Source organism: Ambystoma mexicanum, chromosome 6p (genome assembly GCF_040938575.1).
Source record: "Ambystoma mexicanum isolate Mex_15411 chromosome 6p, UKY_AmexF1_1, whole genome shotgun sequence".
Classification (NCBI taxonomy): Eukaryota; Metazoa; Chordata; class Amphibia; order Caudata; family Ambystomatidae; genus Ambystoma; species Ambystoma mexicanum.
This window is the reverse complement of record NC_090935.1, coordinates 908,881,134-908,902,975: the sequence shown is the minus strand read 5'-3', so window position 1 is coordinate 908,902,975 and position 21,842 is coordinate 908,881,134. Positions and strand designations below refer to the sequence as shown.

Genomic DNA, 21,842 nt, shown 5'->3' with positions numbered 1-21,842 from the left:
AGACGTTCCCACACAGGAGGAGCCGACAGCCACGCAGTCGGCAGTGGCGGATGGAAACTCAAGGCAGCCCTCGGAGCTCTGCCACTTCAGAGAAGGAGGGAGTCCCGACCAGCGAGGGACCGTGGAGGAACAAAGCAGAACCGAATGAAAAAGGGTGGACTTTCACTGGTGTCCTACTCCACCGATGCCCAGAGAAGAAAGAAGCAACATGGAGCAACAGACCACGCGGACCAAAGCAAAGGCAAGGACGTGGATCCCATGGACCAGAGAGGTCACCTCCACTACAGAATAGGGCTGCTGTAATAAAGGTACGCAGCAGAATCTGAGGAACAGCTGGAGGCTGGGGAGGCCGCAACCAAGTCCATTCTTGGCTGAGAGTATGAATACCCAGCGAGGGGGTGAGAAAAGCCATTGACCACATCAGCCTGAACAGATCTGAAGCCCATATGGGGTTAACGACTTGAATACCCGAGAATGGGGAGATGGAAGCAACTAGACAAACTGGGCTAAATAAGCTCAATGCCCACACAGCTGAGAAGCCGAACCCTTACCCCAAGGTGTAACATTAGCAACAGACCGCACCGGCCTGAGTAGGCTCTAGGCCCACATGGTGTAAACAACCCGAATGCAAGGCTGAGAAAACTGCAACCCCAAAATTGGTCTGAGAGAAGGAGAAAGCAATCGGAGTGGAACAGAGCCTACCCAAAGCTAAGATTGTGAACAAAATAGGAGGAATAACGACTGAACTTTGTTGTTTTTGTAATTACGGATTTAGCCAGGTCAAGAGAACCCAGAACAGGAAAAGGGATAAACCAGACACTATATGAACTACCTGACAAGACCATTATTTGAACCAAAGAACCATTGGAAGACCTTGTGTTCCCTTGGTTGAGCATTCTATGAAATGGAGAACTCTTGAGACTCTCAAGATTGGGAGAACTCTTAGGTGGGGCGGTCAGGAAGCCAGCCACCACAAAAGGGGAGTAACCTTAGAGGCTACGCTAAAGCTTAGATTCTCTTTCTTTTCATACTGGTAGGCTCGACAGTAGATTAGCATAGATTTGGATGGAGGACCAAGTGTATTTGTGAGACATTCTAATGAGCACCTGTTTCTTGTTTTCTAGCATAGGGAATACAGGATGGAGATGGGGACTAGAGAAGGTTTATTAGTTTCTTTAATACACATTTGAATGAAACAGGTCTTCTTGTCTGTCATCTCTGTCTGGCTTACCACAGTCAACACTGCTGGAAGTGCTCCTACCCTTTGACAGATGGTAATACCACTGACAACTGAATTAATTGCTGAAAATAGCCCTACGATTAGCCATTTACTCCAGCTATATTCCATATTCTGAATACATGCTACACATCAACAGTGCAGTAAAAAAATATGCAAGCAGTATTACACCATAAATTAGTATAACAGAATAGGTCTTCGCCCGTGACCCGTTTTAGCCTTTTCCCACCCATACTCTTCATCTCTCTTCCCTTCCTAGCCTAACCAATCCCCTTTTCTTTTCTTCTCCGTTTCCCTCTAGTATGACAGGCATGGCCCTTGTATGATTTTGCAAGATATATGATTTAAGGCCGTGCAGGGTTATATTCCTCCGTATTTCTTTGTTACAAGTAAATAAAATATAAAATGTTTTTGCTACAGTGTGTAAGTTGTTTAATGAACCGTAATGTATTGGATTGTAACCTCTTGTGGAAATGTGTACCATCTCAACTCAGCTGGAACAATCGCTGCTTAGGTTACATGTGTGTGCTGTTTTATGATCTAGTTAATATAGTTAAAAACAGTTATATAAATAAAAATGGACAAACTTATTTAGAAAGTGTATAGATTTGGCACATTGCGCATCTCTTTAGACAAAGTGAATTAGTTTGAGGCGTCTGGACAAATCTGTATCTGAGGCTTATTGAATGCAACACATAATGATCATCGTACTCTATTGGAGGCTTATCTTGCTGTCTTTGCAGTTAGGTAGTGGAAACAAATTGAGAACAGGGAGGCTAGCCACCCAAATGGATTCCTTGGGTTATGCAGAATTTTAAAGTATATAGTTTGTGCAGTCTTATTTTTGAAATGACACTATAAAATTCCTTCCCCAACTAGCATTTCTGCTTTATATTTAAAACATTGCTTGACTTTAGTAGATGTGTTAGCTCCTCTAGAGGCCCTAAAACTATTGAAAACATACACGTCTCTAGGTTGCCTTTACCCAGGAAATCCACAAGAATATGTGTGCCCACATTGTTGTTGCATAGGGAAGCTAAAAGAGAAATAATAGAAATGGCATGCAAAAACAAGACATAAAAATACCTTTCGTGCAAACTCACATTGTCGGATAACAGCATGCATTGAAACCTGCTATTCGCCAATGCTTTTCTTGGTCTATGCAGTATTTGAAAGCAATACTGGGTTTCTCTATGCCTTTTGGTTTCATAGCAACAACAACTGAACGGTGCATTAGATCAGCGATTCTAACGTAACAAATTGGTATTGCACTTAACGTGTGAAGATCCCGCCTATGAAAACATGCCCATATTTGGTATTGCTAGAGCCATGGAACAGTTTGTCCATTTTACTTTCCAGAATGTATTGTCTGAGTAAAAACAACTAAAGTATTGTGCAATTCTGTGAATTAAATAAAACAATCTTTCCAATTGCCTTTAGATCATCACAATGCAAACAGATATCACTACTAAATGGCCCTGATCTTGATGTAAAACATATGGTTTACATGGGTGTTTCGCAAGGCACAATATGTAAACATGTTTTTGAACACGTCCTAGTGAACATTTGGAGACATCTCTGCCGCTCTAGTTGGCAAACTCCCTGCCTCTAGAATTATAACATATGTTCTAAATATTGTAATTTTCTCTCCTTAGAAACTGAGTTCCCATCTTCCTTGACAAGTACTGAGAGAGCATTTGTTCATAGACTGTGTCAGTCTGTTGGTTTGGTCTCCAAAAGTAAAGGGTAAGTATGTGTACTATGATGGTATTTTTAAACAGTATTGATATTCTTAGTAGTCAAGAGGTGTTTATTAAGATTTAACCTATTACAAAAAAGTAATTATGCAGTTGCATCTATAAAGTTCAACTTAACCTCTCAGTCCAGTCTAGCACTGTACTATGATAATGAAATTAAACATTCAAGTGATTAAACTAAGAAACATACCCCCCAACACAGTCCCCTCCCATATCCACACCTCCTCCCCCAGACATGGGAAAGAACACATAAAGCAGAAGGAATCTATGCAAGACTGAACATAACATGATCAGAAGTCCATCATGCCCCAAGTCCTCAGTCGTATTGGACATGTACTTGACTTGGAAGGGGCTCCAGGTGAGGAAAAAGCAAATGTTCGCCTTGTAAATGGAAAGTCTGTTTTTGGGTAAATTAGCATTAGCCAGAGATTAGTCAACGACCCACAAATGTGCAGAGCATATTGTGATCTCTAGTGACAGGTGATAAACAAGTTAGCTGTAAACAACAATTTACAGATCATTTGCTTTTCCCTAAATGGAATACCCGTGAAGTCAGTTGGGAAGAGGCCTAACAGACTAAGTTCAGGCAGAGGAAGAAGCACATGACCTGATATTTTCCCAGTTTCCTCTAAAGGTAGCTTTCCCATATTGGTTTAGCTCAGAGCATGACCAGCAGGCCTGTAGGAATGTGCTCGCCCCTCCACAGCCCTGACCAATACAGGCCTGGATTTCTGGGGACAAAGTGCATCAAATACTATCTTGCATGGAGTTTGTGTTACTGTTCAGTATTCTGAGTGCTAATGGAGCATGTGTGTGTGGCTCTTCAGATTACCTTTCAAACATCCAGATCCCAATCAGCTCCCAGGTCCCCACATCATTTGTCTGCTTAAGGTCGTAGCCCCTCATTATGCATTATCATCAGTGTTTTATACATTTAGAAGATTAAGCCCGTAGTAAGATTTTTTTGTAAATATCACCTTCTTGAAATTTGTTAGTGGGCACGTTGCCAACTCCCTGTTCATGGCCCAGGGTCTTTTTTTAAGCTATTGAAATCTGTTCCCTTCATCCACAAACTTGCACCCTCTCTAGCATCATCTATCAAAGCTAGACTTTTGACAGGTAAGTGAAAAATCATGGTTATTATGTATTTTTGTGGCTGGACAAGGAGTTAGGGAGAAGTTTTGGTGAAAAAAATCACTCTATACGATATCCATGCTGCGGTTCGAAGTAAGAGGAGTTGATACATAGAAAGGGCATAGAGGTGTTTAGGGAGACATACTCCACATCTCAACAGAAAGCCAGCAAACCCAGCCTTTAAAGTCTTTGAGGGCTTGTCGAAGGCTGGCTGTGGCCAGCCGTTAAGGAATTGCAATTGGGTCACTTGAAAATACTTTTGTATACAAGGGCAGGCAAGCCCGCCCCTTTCTTTACATATGTATAAGAAAGGGAACCTATGTAGGGCGCCCTTCTATATGTAGGTAAATATCTCTTTTTTGCAATTGTTTGAGAAAATATGAGGGAACCTCCACAAGAAGAACTTGAAAGTAATAAAGCTCTTTTGGTGGAATAGACATTTTGATTGCTGCTATCTTGTCAAACTCAAAGTGTAAACACTAGCAGCCAAACTCACCCTGATCTCGGCAAAGGTAGAGGGTTAACTGGCTTGAAGAAGATTGTACTACACGTTTGTTAAGAAATCTCCTAAGTACTTCATCTTGTGTTTGGCCCATCAATACGGGGACAGTGTCTGCAATTGTATTTTGTCTTCGAGGGCAGGATTACACTGAGGATCTCTGTTTTTCAGAGGTCCATTTCGAAACAAGATAGGGTGTGGAATTCCTTGATTAGGGACAACAAAGGAGTAATTGATTGACAATGATTCCTCAACTGGAGCAACATGTCTTCTGCGAAGAGTGGGACTTCATAATCCTTGTCACCATATGGGATTCCCTTTTATACACCTCATAAGCCTGCTATTCTCTGCTAGGGGTTTGTTTGGTAGGTCAAACAGTAGGGGGGAGAGCGGGCAGCCTTGCCTTCTACCCACTTAAAAAGCTTTTTTTTTTAGAGCCCCTCCATGGTAATGCTAGTGTACAAGGAGGTGTAAAAAGCGAGAGTGGGAAGTGTGAGGAAGTGTTCTGCGGTGCCTGCGTTGGAGAATGCAATTTTGTTGAAGTACATCATTGCCACACGGCTCCATTAACAGCTTTGCTACTTTGAATGGGAGGAACTTTAAAAAGCACAACTCTCGCGAAAGCAAGTGTGAGGAAGTGTTCTGCGCTGTTCCGCGGGGTGAGAAGGGGTGTAGGACCGGAGGCAAAGGAATCCTCCTCACCCAGAATCAACATGGTAAGCCTCCCCTCCTCTGTGTTTCATTCTACTAAAGATAATATAATGAGACCAACTCGCCATTAAATGGTGTCTTTTGTAAAGCAGTTCTGGTGAAGCCCGGTGGAGTCAAGGGCGCGCACTGTTTGTTGCTGTTTGATGCGGGGGTGCAGCGCCATTAACTTTTTCCACGTCTTGTGCGGGGCAGCAGAAGGAAAAGGCACGGGAAAATACGGTGAGACTGGGGAACATTGTTTGTACAACTGTGTGTGAAAGGGTAATGAACTGTCATCCTGGAACCAAAATAATAAACTAAGCCCATATGCAGTGTGAAGGGGTGCGAAGCACACACTACAAGGTTCGACCGATAATTGAATAGAGATCAGATGCAGATATAGCTCTGGTATACTGGTCGCAAAGATAGTGTGGATACGGACCGCAACTGACTGAGACATTGTAAGGGATCTGGAAGTAAGCAATACACATTGTTAGTGGATCCATTCCTAAGGCCATCTACTGCTTATATAATTGAACTAAGTTAGTGTATAGTGTTGTTAGATCCTATTACTATCTCACCCTGTTAGTATAGGATAGAGCTTGTCTTAAAAGTGAACCTGTGAGTGACGTTTGTAAGACAGGAGACTGCATGCTTAATTGCCTTTGATCCTGACTGCTCTTTAAGGTTCTATATATCATCACTGAAGCTGTGACAGCTAATAGAGAGGAAGCCCGGCCAAGGAGTAAAGAGTGATGCATTTTCGTTTAACCTGTGCTGTTTGCTGCTGTTTGGCTCTGGAGGCTTTGGCGGTATAAGCGAACGGGAGCATTCATCTCTCATCCCCAAACACTCCAGCACAAGGGAGCAAAGTCGCAACATCTACGGTAAGCACACCAGATCATAACAGTATAACTAAATTCTGGAAGGAGCACAGGGCTGATACACTGCATGGTGACGTTCGTCATCTCATTGGAGGGGTGTGAAGGGGGTGCGGAGTAGAGGTCGGTTTGGAGCTACAAAGACTTGAAACCATCAGCATTTAAGAAACTGTAAAGAGGCAACGGTAAAAAACAGGAGACTGTTGGAGAACTTGCTCCTTTGATCCCGTTAAACACTGCATTTTACTGTGAAGCTACTCTTAACACTACTGAGCTGCTGTAGCTGATCCAAAAAATATATAACAAACCCAGTGACATTAGAGGTGCTTCGCGCACAGCGCTGTTATAACAACGTGGCCTTTTGCTCAGCTACCACCTGGAGGTATTTGGCGAGTTCTCTAATATTCCTACTTAGCAGCACTAACCCGTCTGACGGGTGAATTACAATTTATCAGCAATATTGGACAATTGTTGACATTTGGTGGTTACACCATCTAACCTAAAGGCGGGAGAGCACCAAAACATATAATACAAAAAAGAAACTGCTGTTTAAAACCGTGGAACCCAAGCTTTTGTTCGATCGCCCTCATAGCAGTACTATTAGTGATTTCATCCTAGCATCTGACGTGAAGCTGCGTAGCATGCTATTCACAGACAAGGAGAGAGAGATGGTAGGAGATTGTTCCTACCTACTAGATCTAGAAAAAGCAGGACCCTCCTCTGCTCAAATGGTTGCTCAGAATATGCACCTTAACACTCAGGCAATAACACATGCTCAAATACACGCTGAGGCTAAAGCCACCACACCGAAGGGCAGGGAAGCTGAGCGGAATCATTAAACCATGCTATTGCTGCAATGCCAACAAGGTTTGGAGTATACGTTAACAACCAAAAAGATCCATCAAAAGATCCAAGCTCATTTTGGAAGGAAAAGACACAAAAGCCACAACGATGTGGAGGGAAATTCTGCTATTCTTTGGGCTGTGGTGCCACAAACCCTGCAAACTCCATCCTCTAATAGTGAAATATACTCTTCCACTGCTAATGGGGATAATGACGCGGACCTTTCATGCCTGGAGAGGGGCAGAGAATCCCCACCTCCTCTAATTAGGAGCTCCTCAAAAAACTCATTGCAATACCTAGAAACACAAGAAGATGTAACTCAGTTAGACCCGCCCTTAGAAAAATCAGAGCCAAGTACAGACACATTGATGGCTTTAAATTTTGTTTTGAACTCTTTAGTTTCGGTTTTTGAACTATTGCAAACAGAAGTTCAATCACTCCTGGAAGTGACAAATGAAGTGGCATCCTGCGAATCCACCTTTGTGGGGCTGGTTTCGTCCATTAATACCAACATGACCCCACCCCTAAGAGATCTAAGACTAGAAGTAGTCAAGCACGGTCTCGACATTTCCTCAATACAGTCTATGCTATGCAGCCGGAAGAAAATAGACGAGGAAAACAACAAACTCCTGTACGCAAGAGCACAATTTCTGAACGAAAACACTACATTGCAAGTACCAGATGAAAAGGAGGATGATATTCAAGATCAGCCCTTCGACGATACACCCCTTTCTGAATCAGTGTTGGAGGAATTTCTGCGGTTGGCAAACACAGCAGACAGGGAACTGGATAATACTGTGCCAATAATGCCAATAAAACCTGTAGTGGAAATAGAAAAGCAAACTGAGTTTGAGCCTAATTGGCAACTGGATTATTCCCAAAGGTCAAGAAGCAGAAGGAACATGAGAAGGCGCCAAGCAGGAAGGAAAAGATCAAAAATGGTACAGTCCATCTCTAAGAAGAATAAGAAAAAAGTGAAAGGCAAAGACACCTCGAACAACACCGTATCAGACAAACCCGTTCACCAACAGAAAATGCCAACCCTCAAAGATGGAAAAGATGCACAAACGATGGCAGACGGGCTTCATAATAAGCCTGTTATTTAGAAAAAAACGAAGAACTTGGAAAAACAAGAAACAAGGGAACAAGGAAAAATGGTAGAAAAGAGGCCAAAACCGTTCTGCAAATCAATACAGACGAGATTATTAAAATTACGAACATAAGCATTGGCTCTCAAACAGATTTGATTAAAAAACAATGCAGCATATCAGAGGATGACCTTGGTGAGAATAATACAAAAGGATTAAGAACTGAAAAAAGGCACCAGAGCGCCAATCCTTCACCTGTAATCTGCCAAAAAGACAACTCGGCGAAAAAGGTCAAATGGGCACCCATCTTTTTACAGAAAAATTCCCTTTCAATGCAGAAGATCACAACCTTAAATGAGCCATCATCTGCTCCTAACCAAAACAATCTAAAGTTGGCCCCTATTTTCTTATCAAGCAAAAAAAGAATGTGGTGGAATGCTCGGCAGCACAAGCATCTTTACCAACTGCTACAGCTCAGGAACTCTGCCAGATAAAATCTTTAAAAACTGACTGTATGTATAATGGTAATGGAAAATCTGCGGCACTCATTCTTCAACATAACCAAGAGAAAACCACAGGTCTGTGTCTCAAGTAGCAGCTCAAGCAATTAAGCCATCAGCATCAAAAAACTTTAAAAACCATGCAATTCCAAGAGTATGGCTAAGACTTTGTAGTAAAGTCAAGCAACATAAGTCATTAAGCCACTCCGTGATCTTGGGAATAATTAAGAAAGTTAAAAATCTGTATCTGTTTTCGTCAGAGGATATTGAAAGTGTAACGTTCCCTTTGGCATAAGATCCTTTCTTAGTAGAAGTAGTCTTTACGTCACCTAGTGCAAGAAATGCTATCCTGAGCGAAGCTGGAGAATTGGAGACCTACAGTTTGGAAATCTCGATCATTGAGTCCAGGGGCGAGACTGAAGACTATGGTGGGATGGTAGAGCTTACCACAAAAAGTTCAACCAAAGGAAGAGCGGGCCAGGATCTTGGAAAAGAAGAGCATAACAATTCAAAAGTCGAATATAACTTACAGGAAATTGCTCTATCCCTTCTGCCAGAGATTCTCTCCCAGCTCCTGCAGAAACTGGGCGTAGGCACCCAGCAGCTTTAGAAGGGAAGGACTAAATATTGTCAGTTGGAACACGCGGGGCTCCAGTACATTCAAGGTAAGAGGCAATCGAGGCTATCTATTTGATCTAGGAGACATAGATTTATTGCAACAAACATGGCTGGTGAACCCCCTGAACATAGAGGGTTTGTCTGTATTCTGTTTACCAGCACTACAAAAAGCAAAAGGGAGACCTTGGGGGAGTTTCCTGATAGCCCTAAAAAATCAAACCTTCAAAAATATAGCTCATATCTTTGAAAACACTTTGGGTATTCAGGCATGTAGAGCCCATTTAATCCAGGATAGCATAGCCTCAGTATGGGTGATAATTAACATCTACTGGAACCCCGCCTGCTCAAAACTACATGTTTTCCTAGAACTTCTGGGCTCACTGTTAGAAATAATAAAATCAGGCCCAGCGAATAGCAACATAATCTTGGCTGGTGATCTAAATGCGGGCTGCCTGCAGTTAAAAAAGGGCACAAAAAACGATTCCACTTTAAGCAAGTCAAAAAATGGGAGGCTGTGGGTGGACTTTTATGGAACTTTGGGATCTTAAGATGATGAATGGTAGCTCGGAAGGAGATTTGGGGGCCTCCAAAACATGGCATAGAGGGGATTCTTCCTCGAGTTTGGACTTTATTTTTGTCTCCCAATATTTGCATACGTTGCCCTCCACCATGTTAGTGAAGCATGATGGAGGGAGTGATCATAGTAGGCTGGAACTATCCTTTCCTGATTTATCCAGTTCCTCCCAAAGCATAAATAAACAGCTATTGAGTGGGGGAAAAAAGGGAAAATCAGGCTGGTAAAATATAGGCATGAAGGTGAAAACCTAAATACACAGCTGAAGGAGATCCCAAGAAGTATTTGGGAAACAAAATGCCACCCACAAATATTTATCAAATTCCTTTGGGCTAAGTCAGCTCCCAATGAGCCAGCAAGCCTAACTAAGCAAAAACATGCCCATGTATTTGATGAAGAAACACAGAAAAAGGAAAAGAGAACACAAAAGAGCCCTACTGTCATGATCTTTGCTTCCAAAAGGTCAGGGTTTTCCCAACTCCCTTGGAAGCAGATCCATAACCCAGGTTCCGAGTGCCAACCAGTCCCAATTGGGACCTTTTGGACCCAGTCCTGGCGCCATTGGCACCAGGCTCATAAATATGCCCAGTCCCAGCGCTGGAAGCGCCGGGCTCATAATGCTTGGGTGGACTTACCTGCAGCAGACCATGCTGCTTACTTGCCTGCCAGTTGAGCCTCTGATCCTCTTCTGTTTGGAACTACTTTTCCTGTTGGGTGGGGCTGGAGCCACTCCCTAGATTCAGAACACTGGAACTCTTCTGGAAGGCAGGAACTCTTTTTTTACCAGGAACTCTTTTCTTACTTAGGCGTGGCTGTGGAAGGAAACACCTAAGCACTACAGGAGGCTATTTAAACCACACCCGGTGGATGAATCTTGCTTTGCGTTATTCTGCACCCTCTGCAGCAGAACGCTCATCGTGTCTTCTGCATCCGGTCCTGGGCCTAAGGAAAAAGGCTTACCATCCTGAATCCAGTCTTCAGCAACACCTATAAAGACAAGAAAGAACAGGTTAGCATTCCGGCATCTGAAAGGCAAAGGCTTACCTACTCTTCGTGCGCTCCGGAGGTCTTCACACTGCATTCCGGCATCTGAAAGACAAAAGCTTACCAACTCTTCGCACGCTCCGGAGGCCGTCGGCGCTGCATCTCGCATCTGAAGGACAAAACAAGGTGCGTTTAAAGACATTGGGGAACTTTAATACTCACGTGCCATTACTCCTTTCCACATCTAACCCAGTGGGTATCCCGGCACCCTGCAGCCGCTCCGAACTTGTACCTGCAAAATAAAAAGACAGTTAGAGCGCTTTGTGAAGCTGGCAACAAGCGCTTACTTATGTGCTTCCAGGCGCTTCTATTCATCACACGGGCTCCATCTTCAACTCACTTCAGCCCGTCATCCGCCATCGCCGGAACCCTGCAAAACAAGAGACATCATTATTAAAGACTTTAAAGACATTTGAGTTACTCGAAACTTACCGTTCGTGCAGTAAACGACGGACAGCAGTCCTCTGAAGTCAAGAGGCCTGCGCTACCTATCCAGTGAAGAAACTGGCTACAGCACCCTGCCCGAGGCAGATGGAGAGCTCGGCATTCACTTACCTAAGGTGAGAGCGTTAACCTGTGGGGGTCTACAGGAGAGAAGAGGAAAGAGATAGGGACACCCCAATAACCCCAGTTCATTAACCCCGTATTTTCTATCTGCAGACATCTTACTCTGCACGTCAGGCATACAGGGCACAGAGGTCCAGCCCAAAGAGCCAATCGGGTGCTGCACATCACCTTTGAAGATACGGTAGTCGCCCAGTCAAGACCGGCGCCTCTGCGAGAATCAGGTGAGCGTTATACCTACGGAGAATTAAGCTGGCAGGGTATTCATCAGAAGCCTATAAAGCAGAAATTAGTACAGAAAAGCCCAACTACAGATCATGGTCATGTCTTCAGAAAGCCTCCCGATTGTAGAATGACAGAGAACAATTTGAGGGTGGAACTGGTAGCTCCTTGTGTAATTTGGTCTCTGAGAAAGGGTGGGTAGAGCATCTAATGGAAGTTTTTAGAAACACTAGTGGTTCCCAGTTTGTTGCAAAGCCATATACACCCTGGCAATTGAAGTTCAGTGAGAGGGTTATAGAGGAGATAATAAATCCTCTGCCTCAAGAGCAGCAGGCCCTAATGGCCTGACATATCAAATACTCAAAAAAGAGCTGGTAATGTGGTCACAACTTCTATTCAGCCTATTTAATGAGATCCTCAAGAGGCGCCTATTCCCAGAATCCTGGAAAACTGCATTGATCATACCGTTCTTCAAATCCGGAGATCGTCAAGCAGCAGGCAACGTACGACCCATAGCCCTGCTTGACATAGAAAGTAAAATCTTCATGAAGCTCCTGTTGAATGAGATGTCACAGTGGGTAGAAGATCATGGCATCCTGCCCCGTTTCCAGGTTTTCAGAAAGGGATATCAACCGCATTAAATGGCCTTATACTAAACTTAGTAAGTGAACAGGCAGAAGAAGATAGATCACTACCCCTATTTGCAGCGTGGGTTGATCTATAAAAAGCCTTTGACCAGGTGGACAGGGCCCTACTTTGGAACAAACTAAGACAGTGGGGCTTGCCAGAAACACTTTGAGCAATGCTGCTAGAGCTACACAGAGAGACTAACCTAAGAGTTCGCCTAGATGAGCTGGGGCACCTGTCAGAAACCATTGAGGTAGAAAGGGGAGTCAGGCAAGGGTGCTTAGGAGCCCCACTTTTCTTGAACCTCTTCCTGGCAGAAATGGGTATCTCTTTGGGACCATCTGCATTGGCCAACCCTGTGTTGAATGGGAGAAAGATCTTTTGCCTGCCCTATGTAGATGATATAGTGTTGCTAGATAGGACACTAATTGGGCTACAGCATCTGTTGACTAAACTGAGTAGTTATGCAGAAGCTAATAAGCTCTCTATAAACCCTGCTAAGTCAAATATCATGATCTTCGAATGCCCACAAAAAAAAATCAAATACACAAACTGGGAACTAAATGGCCAAAAGATACAAAATGTGGAGTTGGTTAAATACCTGGGATACATCATCCATGCCTCTCCAGCCCTTTACAAAGTTGAAGCCGAAAAGTTACAGCAAAAGTAATGCAGGGTGCTGCGCAAATGTTGAAATTAAACCAGAAGCTTTGCAAATGTTCTATCTCTCCGTTGGTTAAATACTATTTGGTGAAAATAGTAACAGTCATTCTTTATGGACTGGAGGCTAGACCACAACTCTGAACTATCAATTGGGATTTATTTGAAGGTCGGCTATGGAGGAGAGTTTAGGTCTCCCTGCCTGCACGCCTAGTTGGAGTCTTAGATATGAGCTCGGCCTAAAATCCCTGGGCTGCATGGCAAGTTGGAAACTAATCTCCCTATATCGGGAAATTATTGTTGGAAAAGAGAGTACTCTTTATAGCGACATGAGATGTCATATGTTGAAGCCCAAATATGTAATTTTGTCGCTGTTGGAGAGTAAGGCGAGAGATCTCCTCTCTAGCCTTGACCTCGACCTAGACACTCTTATCCCCAATCCATTAAAAATCAAGCAAAAACTAGAGCTTATGCATTGGATGAAAACTATTGAAAAAGTGAGAATGAGCTCACCGGAAAACCCCTTCTTACGGGGTGAGAAAAAAACAAGGTTGCCTTTCAAACTATCTCATGAAATCCCCAGACAGTTCATTACATAACAGCTTCTTAAGAATCAGATTAAACCTGGTACATTGCGGAGAAGTACTAGAAAGGCGCAAGCTGGGAGCCAGAGCAAAACAACTATGCCAAATGTGCATTATTCCAGCAAAGCAAACACTCAGGCACCTGCTCACGGACTGTAAAGGGACATGAGCCTTCGCCTAGCACACTTTAGGTGCTTTGTGCAACACGAAGAAAACATTATCTCATAATTTTTCTGGGATAGGTTAATTTCGGGCCGTAATGCCGCACTAACATCAGCTGTGATACGTGTGTTAAAAATCTTTGAAATTATCATTTAGAAATTAACAAGGCATCAAAAACAGCAAGCGGCTGAGAATCAAAAAAAAATTACGGCAAGTGTAGTAATTTTAAATGAAATTAATTAGTTTTTATGTATCTTTGACTGAAATGTATTGGTGAACATTTTGAAGTTTTAAATGTACTTGTTTTAATAATTTTGTAAAGACTTGCGAGTCATAAACAAATACATTTTAAAAAAGCAAGATTTCCTCAACAATTGTCTCCCCCAGATTGAATTCCCTCATCACAGCTTTGAGGAAAGGAAAGACCAGTTGAACCAGTGAAGCTAAGCAGGATCAGCCTTGGTTGGTTTTCGGATGGGAGACTGCCAGGGAAATACCAAGCTTCGTGATTGCTGCACATGGATTGTGTTTATAGGTTTTAAATTAATTTGATCACGGCTAGCTCGAGAGACCCACTAGCTGACTGGTTAGTGCCTGGGTTTACCAGAGGCAGGGTGCAGGTTTCAGTAAGTTCATTCAAAAATGTTATGCATTAAAAATGTTGGCGATAATAAAAAATATATTTTAACATGTCTCCTATATGCAAACCAACCAAGGGCGATCCTGCTTAGCTTCACGGGGCAGGGTCTGCAAATGATTAGTAGCATTCAGGGTGCTAAAATGAAGCAGATTGGATTTGGCTTTACAGCCCTGTGAAGCTAAGCCGGATCAGCCTTGGTTGGTTTGTGGATGGGAGACATGAGACCGACGTGCACTGATTTTGTGACAAGGGGCGTAAGCTTTTAATGATGTCCGCTTTAGGGGCGGTCTTATGATTTACTGCTGCAAGGGCACTTGAATTTAGGGCGATGGATCAACGGCTAAGATTAGCACAAGATGGCAGCTTCCAGCGTGTGAGTTTCGCATTTGTAAATGTGAGGAAATCAAAGGTAAGATGCATAGAACATTTTTTTTCGGATCGATCAAAATATGCAAAAAAAAAATACATGCCCTACAGAACTCTGATAGGACAGGGTGGACCATCGCCCTATCTGAAACCACTTGGATAAAGGAAAATTTCATGTGTGAGGATCACAGAAATTTGGGAAACCCCACGCCTCGAAGGGGGAAGTATTTATTTTTTTGTTTACAAGAATTCCTGGAGGAATGATCATGTTCACAACAAGAGACCATTTTCTTTGTGAACAGGAGAAAGTGAAACCCTAACTTGATACAAAGACTGTTAAGAAAATCCTGTGGTGCAAAAGGGAACTTTGAAACCCAAGAACAAACAAAATATAAATTGGGCCTGGCAGACGCCCTGTTGAGACTATTGTACATAGCCTTCCATTTCCCTTTTAGTTGGATGTTTTTTCTAAAGTGGTAGGTCCAGTTAGTTGGATAGGATTACAGACCAAAGAACTTTATTTTGGACTTTAAAGCACCCCCTTAGGTTTGGCTTTGTTAGGTAGGGTACATTACCTCATAGCAACAAGGTTAGTTAGGTATTTTGATCCTTTTTTTTCGTACAACTTCTTGGGAATTACTTTAAACTGTCCCAAGTTTCAGCACACTACGCTCGCCCTGCATGGGCTTACAGACCTGTTCAGCCCTATCTGGTACCTTGCTTCGCTCACCCCCTACTCTGGAATTCTTAGGCCAAGCCCTGCATGGGTTAAACGGCCGGGTTCAGCCCTATCTGTTGTCTTGCTTTGCTCAAACCCTCCTGGGGAAATCTGATGCTCAGCCCGGCGTAGGCTATTATGGGCCTGTCCCACCCTTCTACTCTCTTCTGGGGTGTACCAATTGGTAGCCCATTCTGAGCTTTGCTGTGGCCTCACTGCACTCCGCCTGCTCTCTGTAGAAGATTGCGTGCCTCTCTTCAGCGGCGGGTGTCTCTGTGGCATCTATGTCTCTGGCCATTACGGCTCAGCGGTTCAGACCTGGCTGTGTTGTGCACGGTTGTGTCTTTCTCATTGGTCTCGCCATTTCTGGACGGACAGGCTCTGAGCAGCTCTTTGGCAGGACGTCCACCGGCTGCTTCTGCAGGAACTGGGTTCCTTCTTCGAACGGTGGTACCGGGCTCTCCCGGTTCCGTGCCAGTCCCCAAGCGGCAGCATTCCAAGGACTCCGACTGTCCGCCCACCATGTTAACGACATGATTCTTCCTTCTTCTTGTGAGGGAGGGGCCACCTCCTCTGCGCGGTCACGCATTTCAGCATTTCTCACACTTAGCTGCTTTTCTCGCGTTTCTTTCATCTAGTGGTATTTGTGTTCCTCACTTGAAGGCAAGTGAAGATGTCATTGGTCCTGGTCTTCATCACAAGCACCTGTCAGAAACCAAGCATTAACGTTAAAGGGCCCTTGCATATGCTTACCTTGTTCAACCGTCATGTAACCAATGACCATTGAGGACTTTGACGCAATGGGAGGTGTGATGCAATTGTTATTTGGGCATCTTTGTCCCCCAGTGGGGGGGGGGACTCCCCCTGAGTGTGATTCAGCTTACCATGTACCGTATGGCGGATATTGCGTGGTGAACTCATCTCCTTAGCCGCAAAGGGGGTGGCTACACCTTGGGGAGACAGGATGAATTCTGTGGATTCATCACACTCTGTACCTTTCTTTCGCTTCTTAGAGTGCTTGCTGATCTCTTCCACTGTAAAGACTTTGTCCCCGCCAAACTCTGAGACCTCACTGGAATTTCTCCTTTCGGAAGAAGGTGATATCTTAATTTCAGTATATTTCTCCCCCGTTGAGGGGGTTGGGGCCTGGGCACTGCCGAGTGCTTCAAGAAGGCTTCTTGTAGCTTTGTAAATGCATTTGATGCCTCTGGGAGGTGTGAGAAACCTGAAGGTGTTCTCACATCTACTCCCCAGCGATCTTCTGTTCAGGTGGTCGGGGAAGGGCCTTTGCTTTTGAATCCCGACCCTGGGGTGTGGACAAGTTAGGGAGGATCACCTGAGTGGAGGGTCCTTGGGGATTGGAGAGAGGGTGCCTGAAGGCGAGACTTGGTTACCCCTCCCCCCTTCACTAACACTGACCAACCTGAACCCCCCACCCCAGTCTTCATGGGATATTGTCAGTCTTTTCCGATTTTTCCCTGTAATCTCCCACCAAGTACTGAGAAGAGGTAGAGGCAACTAAGAGTAATGCACACTTCCTATGGCAAACACCACTTGGGTACTGGGATGAAGAAGAGTGGCCTGGAGACATCTAGTATTGAAGATCAGGCATGTCACACTAACAGGCTTATACAACGTCGGGCAATTGTGTCTAACCCTTTTCACCTGCAACATGTTAATGTAAAAGAGTATAAAAGGTGGAGCCCCAGGAATTCCAAGATGGCCGCTGTGACTACAACACTGTGAGGGGAAGGGCTCCCAGCTCCAGCCTCCGGTTTTGCTTAAAATACAGCTGTCAACCACCTAAAGGTTTCCATGAATGATGACCAGGACCCCAGGGAGGTCGTGAGAGGACGCTGAATACCAAAAGTAGGCGGATAAACATAATTGGACCGCGATTGGATCGAGGCCTAGGTTGGGGCGTGGCAATTTCCTCAAAGGATACGGAGTCTGAGAGGGAGGCCGTGGCAACTACACCACCCTCAAAGAATCATCTGAGTCCCGTGGATTCGCAATGGGAGGAGCTGGAATCCTCAGGAAAGAACAAAGAGGTGAGGTCTGTCCTACTTGTCTGAGACAGCGTGCGGTGCTCGAAATATAAATGCAGAGGTCAAGTGGGGACGGATTGAGCTCCTGGGCGCAGACATTGGTACTCAGAGGCATTGATGAAGGTGGCATCACGGCCTCTCCTAGTGTATTATCAAAAAATCCCATACATCACTAAGGCATGCCCAGAACAAGAGGTGCAACAAAAGGGGGCCTGAGAAAGGAATGGTATCTATTCATCATGAATAGTGGGGGCAAAGCCTTGAGAAAATACCCTCAATAATATAGAGGGGGAAGGGAGCGTTTACAATTGAACGGCAGTCGATCCCCTGCCCACATGTCCAGGAATAGGCCTAAAGACCTTACGGAGGGGGTGCCTACTCCCAAAATGCAGAAGAAGAAACAGGAAGGTACGCTTCCGAAGTTATGGCGCAAAGAAGGGAGAGAGACTGAGATAGAAGAACTGCCAACACCACACCAAGACCCAGCGCGGCCTCACTGACAAAGAAGTCAGACCAGGAGTCCACTAGAGAAATTATACAAAATTGCTTCATGGACTTTAAAGACCAAATTACTGAAACGCTTCAGGCGCAAATAACACTTATAAAAGCAGAACTCACACAATCTCTACAGGAGGTGAAAGGTGATACCAAAGAATTGGCAGAGCGAGTGGACACAAATGAAACTGCAATACAAGATCTTGCAGAGGACATGCACAAAATAGACATTTTGACTGACCAACTGACAGTGGCAACCCACAATATGGAAATTCAAATGGAGGATCTTGAAAATCGATCAAGGACATCCAATATTAGGGTTAAAGCCCTCGCCGAAACAATTGAGGATCGGGATTTAAAAGGAACTATGCAAGAAATGTTCACTGACCTTCTAGACTTGGAAATGGGGAGAAGAGGTTCTGTTGGATCGAAAACATAGGGTTGGCCCGAAACGCAAGGATCCAAGAGCTAGACCCAGAGAAGTGGTTGTGGCGATTCAAAGATATGGTCAAAAGGAGGCAATCTTGCAGGCAGCTTGGAAAGCGACTCCTATCAAAATCAATGTAACAGAAATTCAATTGTATCAAGATCTAGCACAGACAACATTGCTGAAGCAAAGATTAATAGGACCAGTGGTGAAAGTTTTGATCAAAGCTCAAGTCAGATACAGATGGACATTTCCTTTTTGGATTACTTTTTTCACGGGAAGGACAACACCGAATTACCATTTGTGAAGGACTGCTGATCTTAAAGATTGAGGAAGAAGAAAGGGGATCTCAAAAGGACGCTGTTAACTCTTGAGAAACTGAGAACTACAAGAGATGGGAATTGTCTAAAACATCACGAGGAAGTTCAAGGAAGAAATGATTCCAGGGCACTAATGACAGGTGTATGGACAATTGCGCCCATTGCATAGGGTAAAAGGTTTTTCATCTTTGGGGTTACGAAGTTCAGGACTTGAGGGAGTGGGAGGGTCAATTGTTGTTGTTTGTGGTTGGCAGGAATTTTGAGTATTGAGTATGAAGTGGCACGGGAGGTGGGGGATCTCGGCGCTTGGAATCGGGAGAGAGTTGGGTCAGGGTCGACATGCACAAATTATCTGTGGGAGTGTAGTAGAGCTCAACTCCATGGCACAATGTATGGGAGGTCAGGGAATAGGTTGGGCTTGTCCAGGGAATTGAGTGAGGTTTTGGGAAGGGGGGACTGGGGGAGGGGAGGGGGGGTAACCATGGAGGGGAAGGGGGCCCAGTTGCTAATGGAACAATCAGCGTACTCTAATGTAAATGCGAGGTTAGCAAGGTATCCATATTTGGACTCTAAATGTAAAAGGACTAAACTCCCCTGTCAAAAGGCGCAAGGTGGGATCATTTCTAAGTCACGAGAAGCCTGACATGGTGACAATGCAACAGACCCACATCTGTAGGAAAGATATCATTAAACTAAATCTAGCAGGATATCCATATATTATACAGTCGAACAATAAGGGGAAGACTGGAGGGGTCCTTATAGCTCTGAATGGACAGGTGGGTCAGAACATAGTAGCTAAAGAAATCCACAAGGAGGGAAGATATATTTTTGCTAGGATTCAAATAAGGAGATCACGTTATAACATTGCCACAGTGTATGCTCCAAACTCTGGACAGGATGGGTTCCTCCAGGGAGTCCTGGGTAAGCTTGAAAGCTTTGCGTAGGGTCAAATAATGACGACAGGAGATTAAAATTTGGCCTGGGATCCACAAGTCGACAGGACCGGGGCAGGTCAGACATCGCAGCAAGCCCCCTCTAAAAAAAAAAAAATGAGAATCTAGCATGGCCCATCTTTCTTTAATTGATGCTTGGAAAGAAACACATATGTCCATCAGTCATTTTCAAGGATAGATTATATATTGGTCTCAGCCTCCTTGTTAGGACGTATACAGCAAATGGACTTGGGTTCTATTAACCTGTCTGATCGTGCACCATAGTTGTTAAAGATTTTGAAAATTTGGAAGGTTCAGGATTATGGCAGAGGAAACTCCCAGAACATATATTGAGAGATCCGGTATTATGTGAAGAAATACGGGGAATACTTTGAACAAAATAGGACTCAAGAAACTCCTGAAACACGGTTTGGGATCCCTTTAAAGCGACTGAAGGGAGAATTGATAGCGAAAAAAGGCCCTGAGAGAAAAACAATCCACATTGCCTCAAAGATTTGGAAGAACAATTGAAAATAGTCATGAGGGAGATGGAAACGAATAAGGGGGTAGCAATGCGGAAAAAATATAGGTTTCATAGGGGGGAACTAGATTTGCTGCAGACAAGGCGTGCAGAGAAAGCCTTACTGTATTTAAGGCAAAGGTACTACATCAAAGCCAACAAGGCCGATTGCCTGTTGGCACGGCAAGTGAGGATGAAGGAAGAAGCGAGGACTATTCGTAGCGCAGTAACCGGGCAAGGTATAAATTAGCTCAGCCTCAAAAGAAATACTAAAAGCATTTACAGAGTATTGCTCAGCCCTATATACTACCGACTCCCCTGACTCCCAAGCACAAAAGATTTATCCAGACCATTGCCGGTTTACTAGATTGAAAGCAGATGAAAGGGAAGTACTAAAGGGCATGATCACCCCAGAGGAAGTACAAAAAGCGATAATGTCATTACCACTCAATAAGGCCCCCAGGCCGGGATGGCATCACCGCACTGTTTTATAGGATTTACAAAGAGGTCTTGGCCCTCTTTTTAACTCCTTTAGTGCGGAAGGCACTATAACATCTACGATGAAAGAGGCAAAGGTGGTGCTCTTTCAAAAACCACGTAAGGATAAAACCCAGTGTGGGTCATACAGACCTATAGCACTTATCAACATTGATGCTAAGCTTTACACAAAAATATTAGCATCCAGACTGGGAAGACTAATAGTAAAGTTGATACATCCAGATCAATCGGGGTTTGTCATGGGAAGGTAAACATTTGATAATACAAGATGGGTGAGTCATTTAATCGAGAAAATAAACAAAGCAGGACTGTCGGGGGAGGGGGGGTAATAACACTAGATGCCGAGAAGGCGTTAGATCGAGTGGAGTGGTCCTTTTGGTACGACATCCTTTCATCGCGGGAGGTTTTTTCGCACGTTTTTTTACCGCAATTGTTTTGCCGAAAAAACTCATCACATTTTTGGGGGTGGGGGGTTAGAAAAATATATAAATTGGGTGTGGGTGTACGGGAATATAAAAAAAAAATAAAGGGGGTGGGGGTTTGTGGGGTGACCCCCCCCCAAAACAAATTGAAGTGATGAAGTGACATGGAACCGTCCTTTTTTTATTCCTCACCGTGGAGGCTATGAGATTTGGTCCCAGATTTTTGCAAATGGTCAGGGCAAACTATCATTCGAAGGGATTGTGTCCTCCGACGTATTCCTTATCTTAGATATAAATCCTTCAGCTTTGCTGGCCTCGGAAAATTTTTTCGCCAGAGGGCGCTGCGCGTCGATGATCGCCGAGTCGATGACCCTCGACGGCCTCCGTGCCGACGTCGACGTCATCCTGCCTATAAAGGCCGCGCGCAGCGTCCGTTGCTCAGTTCCGTTTTTCCGCGCTTCGTTGTGCCTCGGAACACCGTTGCTCAGTTCTCGTCAAGATAACGTATATAATAACTACTATTTACCTCGATATCGATGGCATCCTCCTCCGACCCGACGACCCCTCGGTCCGGTTTCAAAAAGTGCCGAGACTGCGGGAAGAAAATGTCGTTGACGGACCCTCACAGGGTCTGTTTGTGGTGTCTGGGAATCACGCACCAGAGTTCGGAGTGTGAGGAATGCCTTTCCATGACGGCGAAAGCCTTGAAGGAGCGTAGGGGGAAGCTCGAGAGAGGTAGGTCAACTTTAACTTCCTCGAAAGCTTCTTCGGT

General features: G+C 44.3%; 1 protein-coding gene across 4 annotated transcripts in view; it reads left to right on the top strand.

Annotated features, from left to right (window-relative positions):
- Positions 1-21,842, top strand: part of YTHDC2 (YTH N6-methyladenosine RNA binding protein C2) — a 2,707,399-nt gene that overhangs the window by 241,932 nt on the left and 2,443,625 nt on the right. For all 4 annotated transcript variants that reach the window (XM_069625524.1, XM_069625523.1, XM_069625522.1 and 1 more), the window contains exon 3: positions 2,893-2,983. In XM_069625524.1, the coding sequence (XP_069481625.1) occupies positions 2,893-2,983 (91 nt within the window). The remainder of the gene's footprint in view (positions 1-2,892; positions 2,984-21,842) is intronic.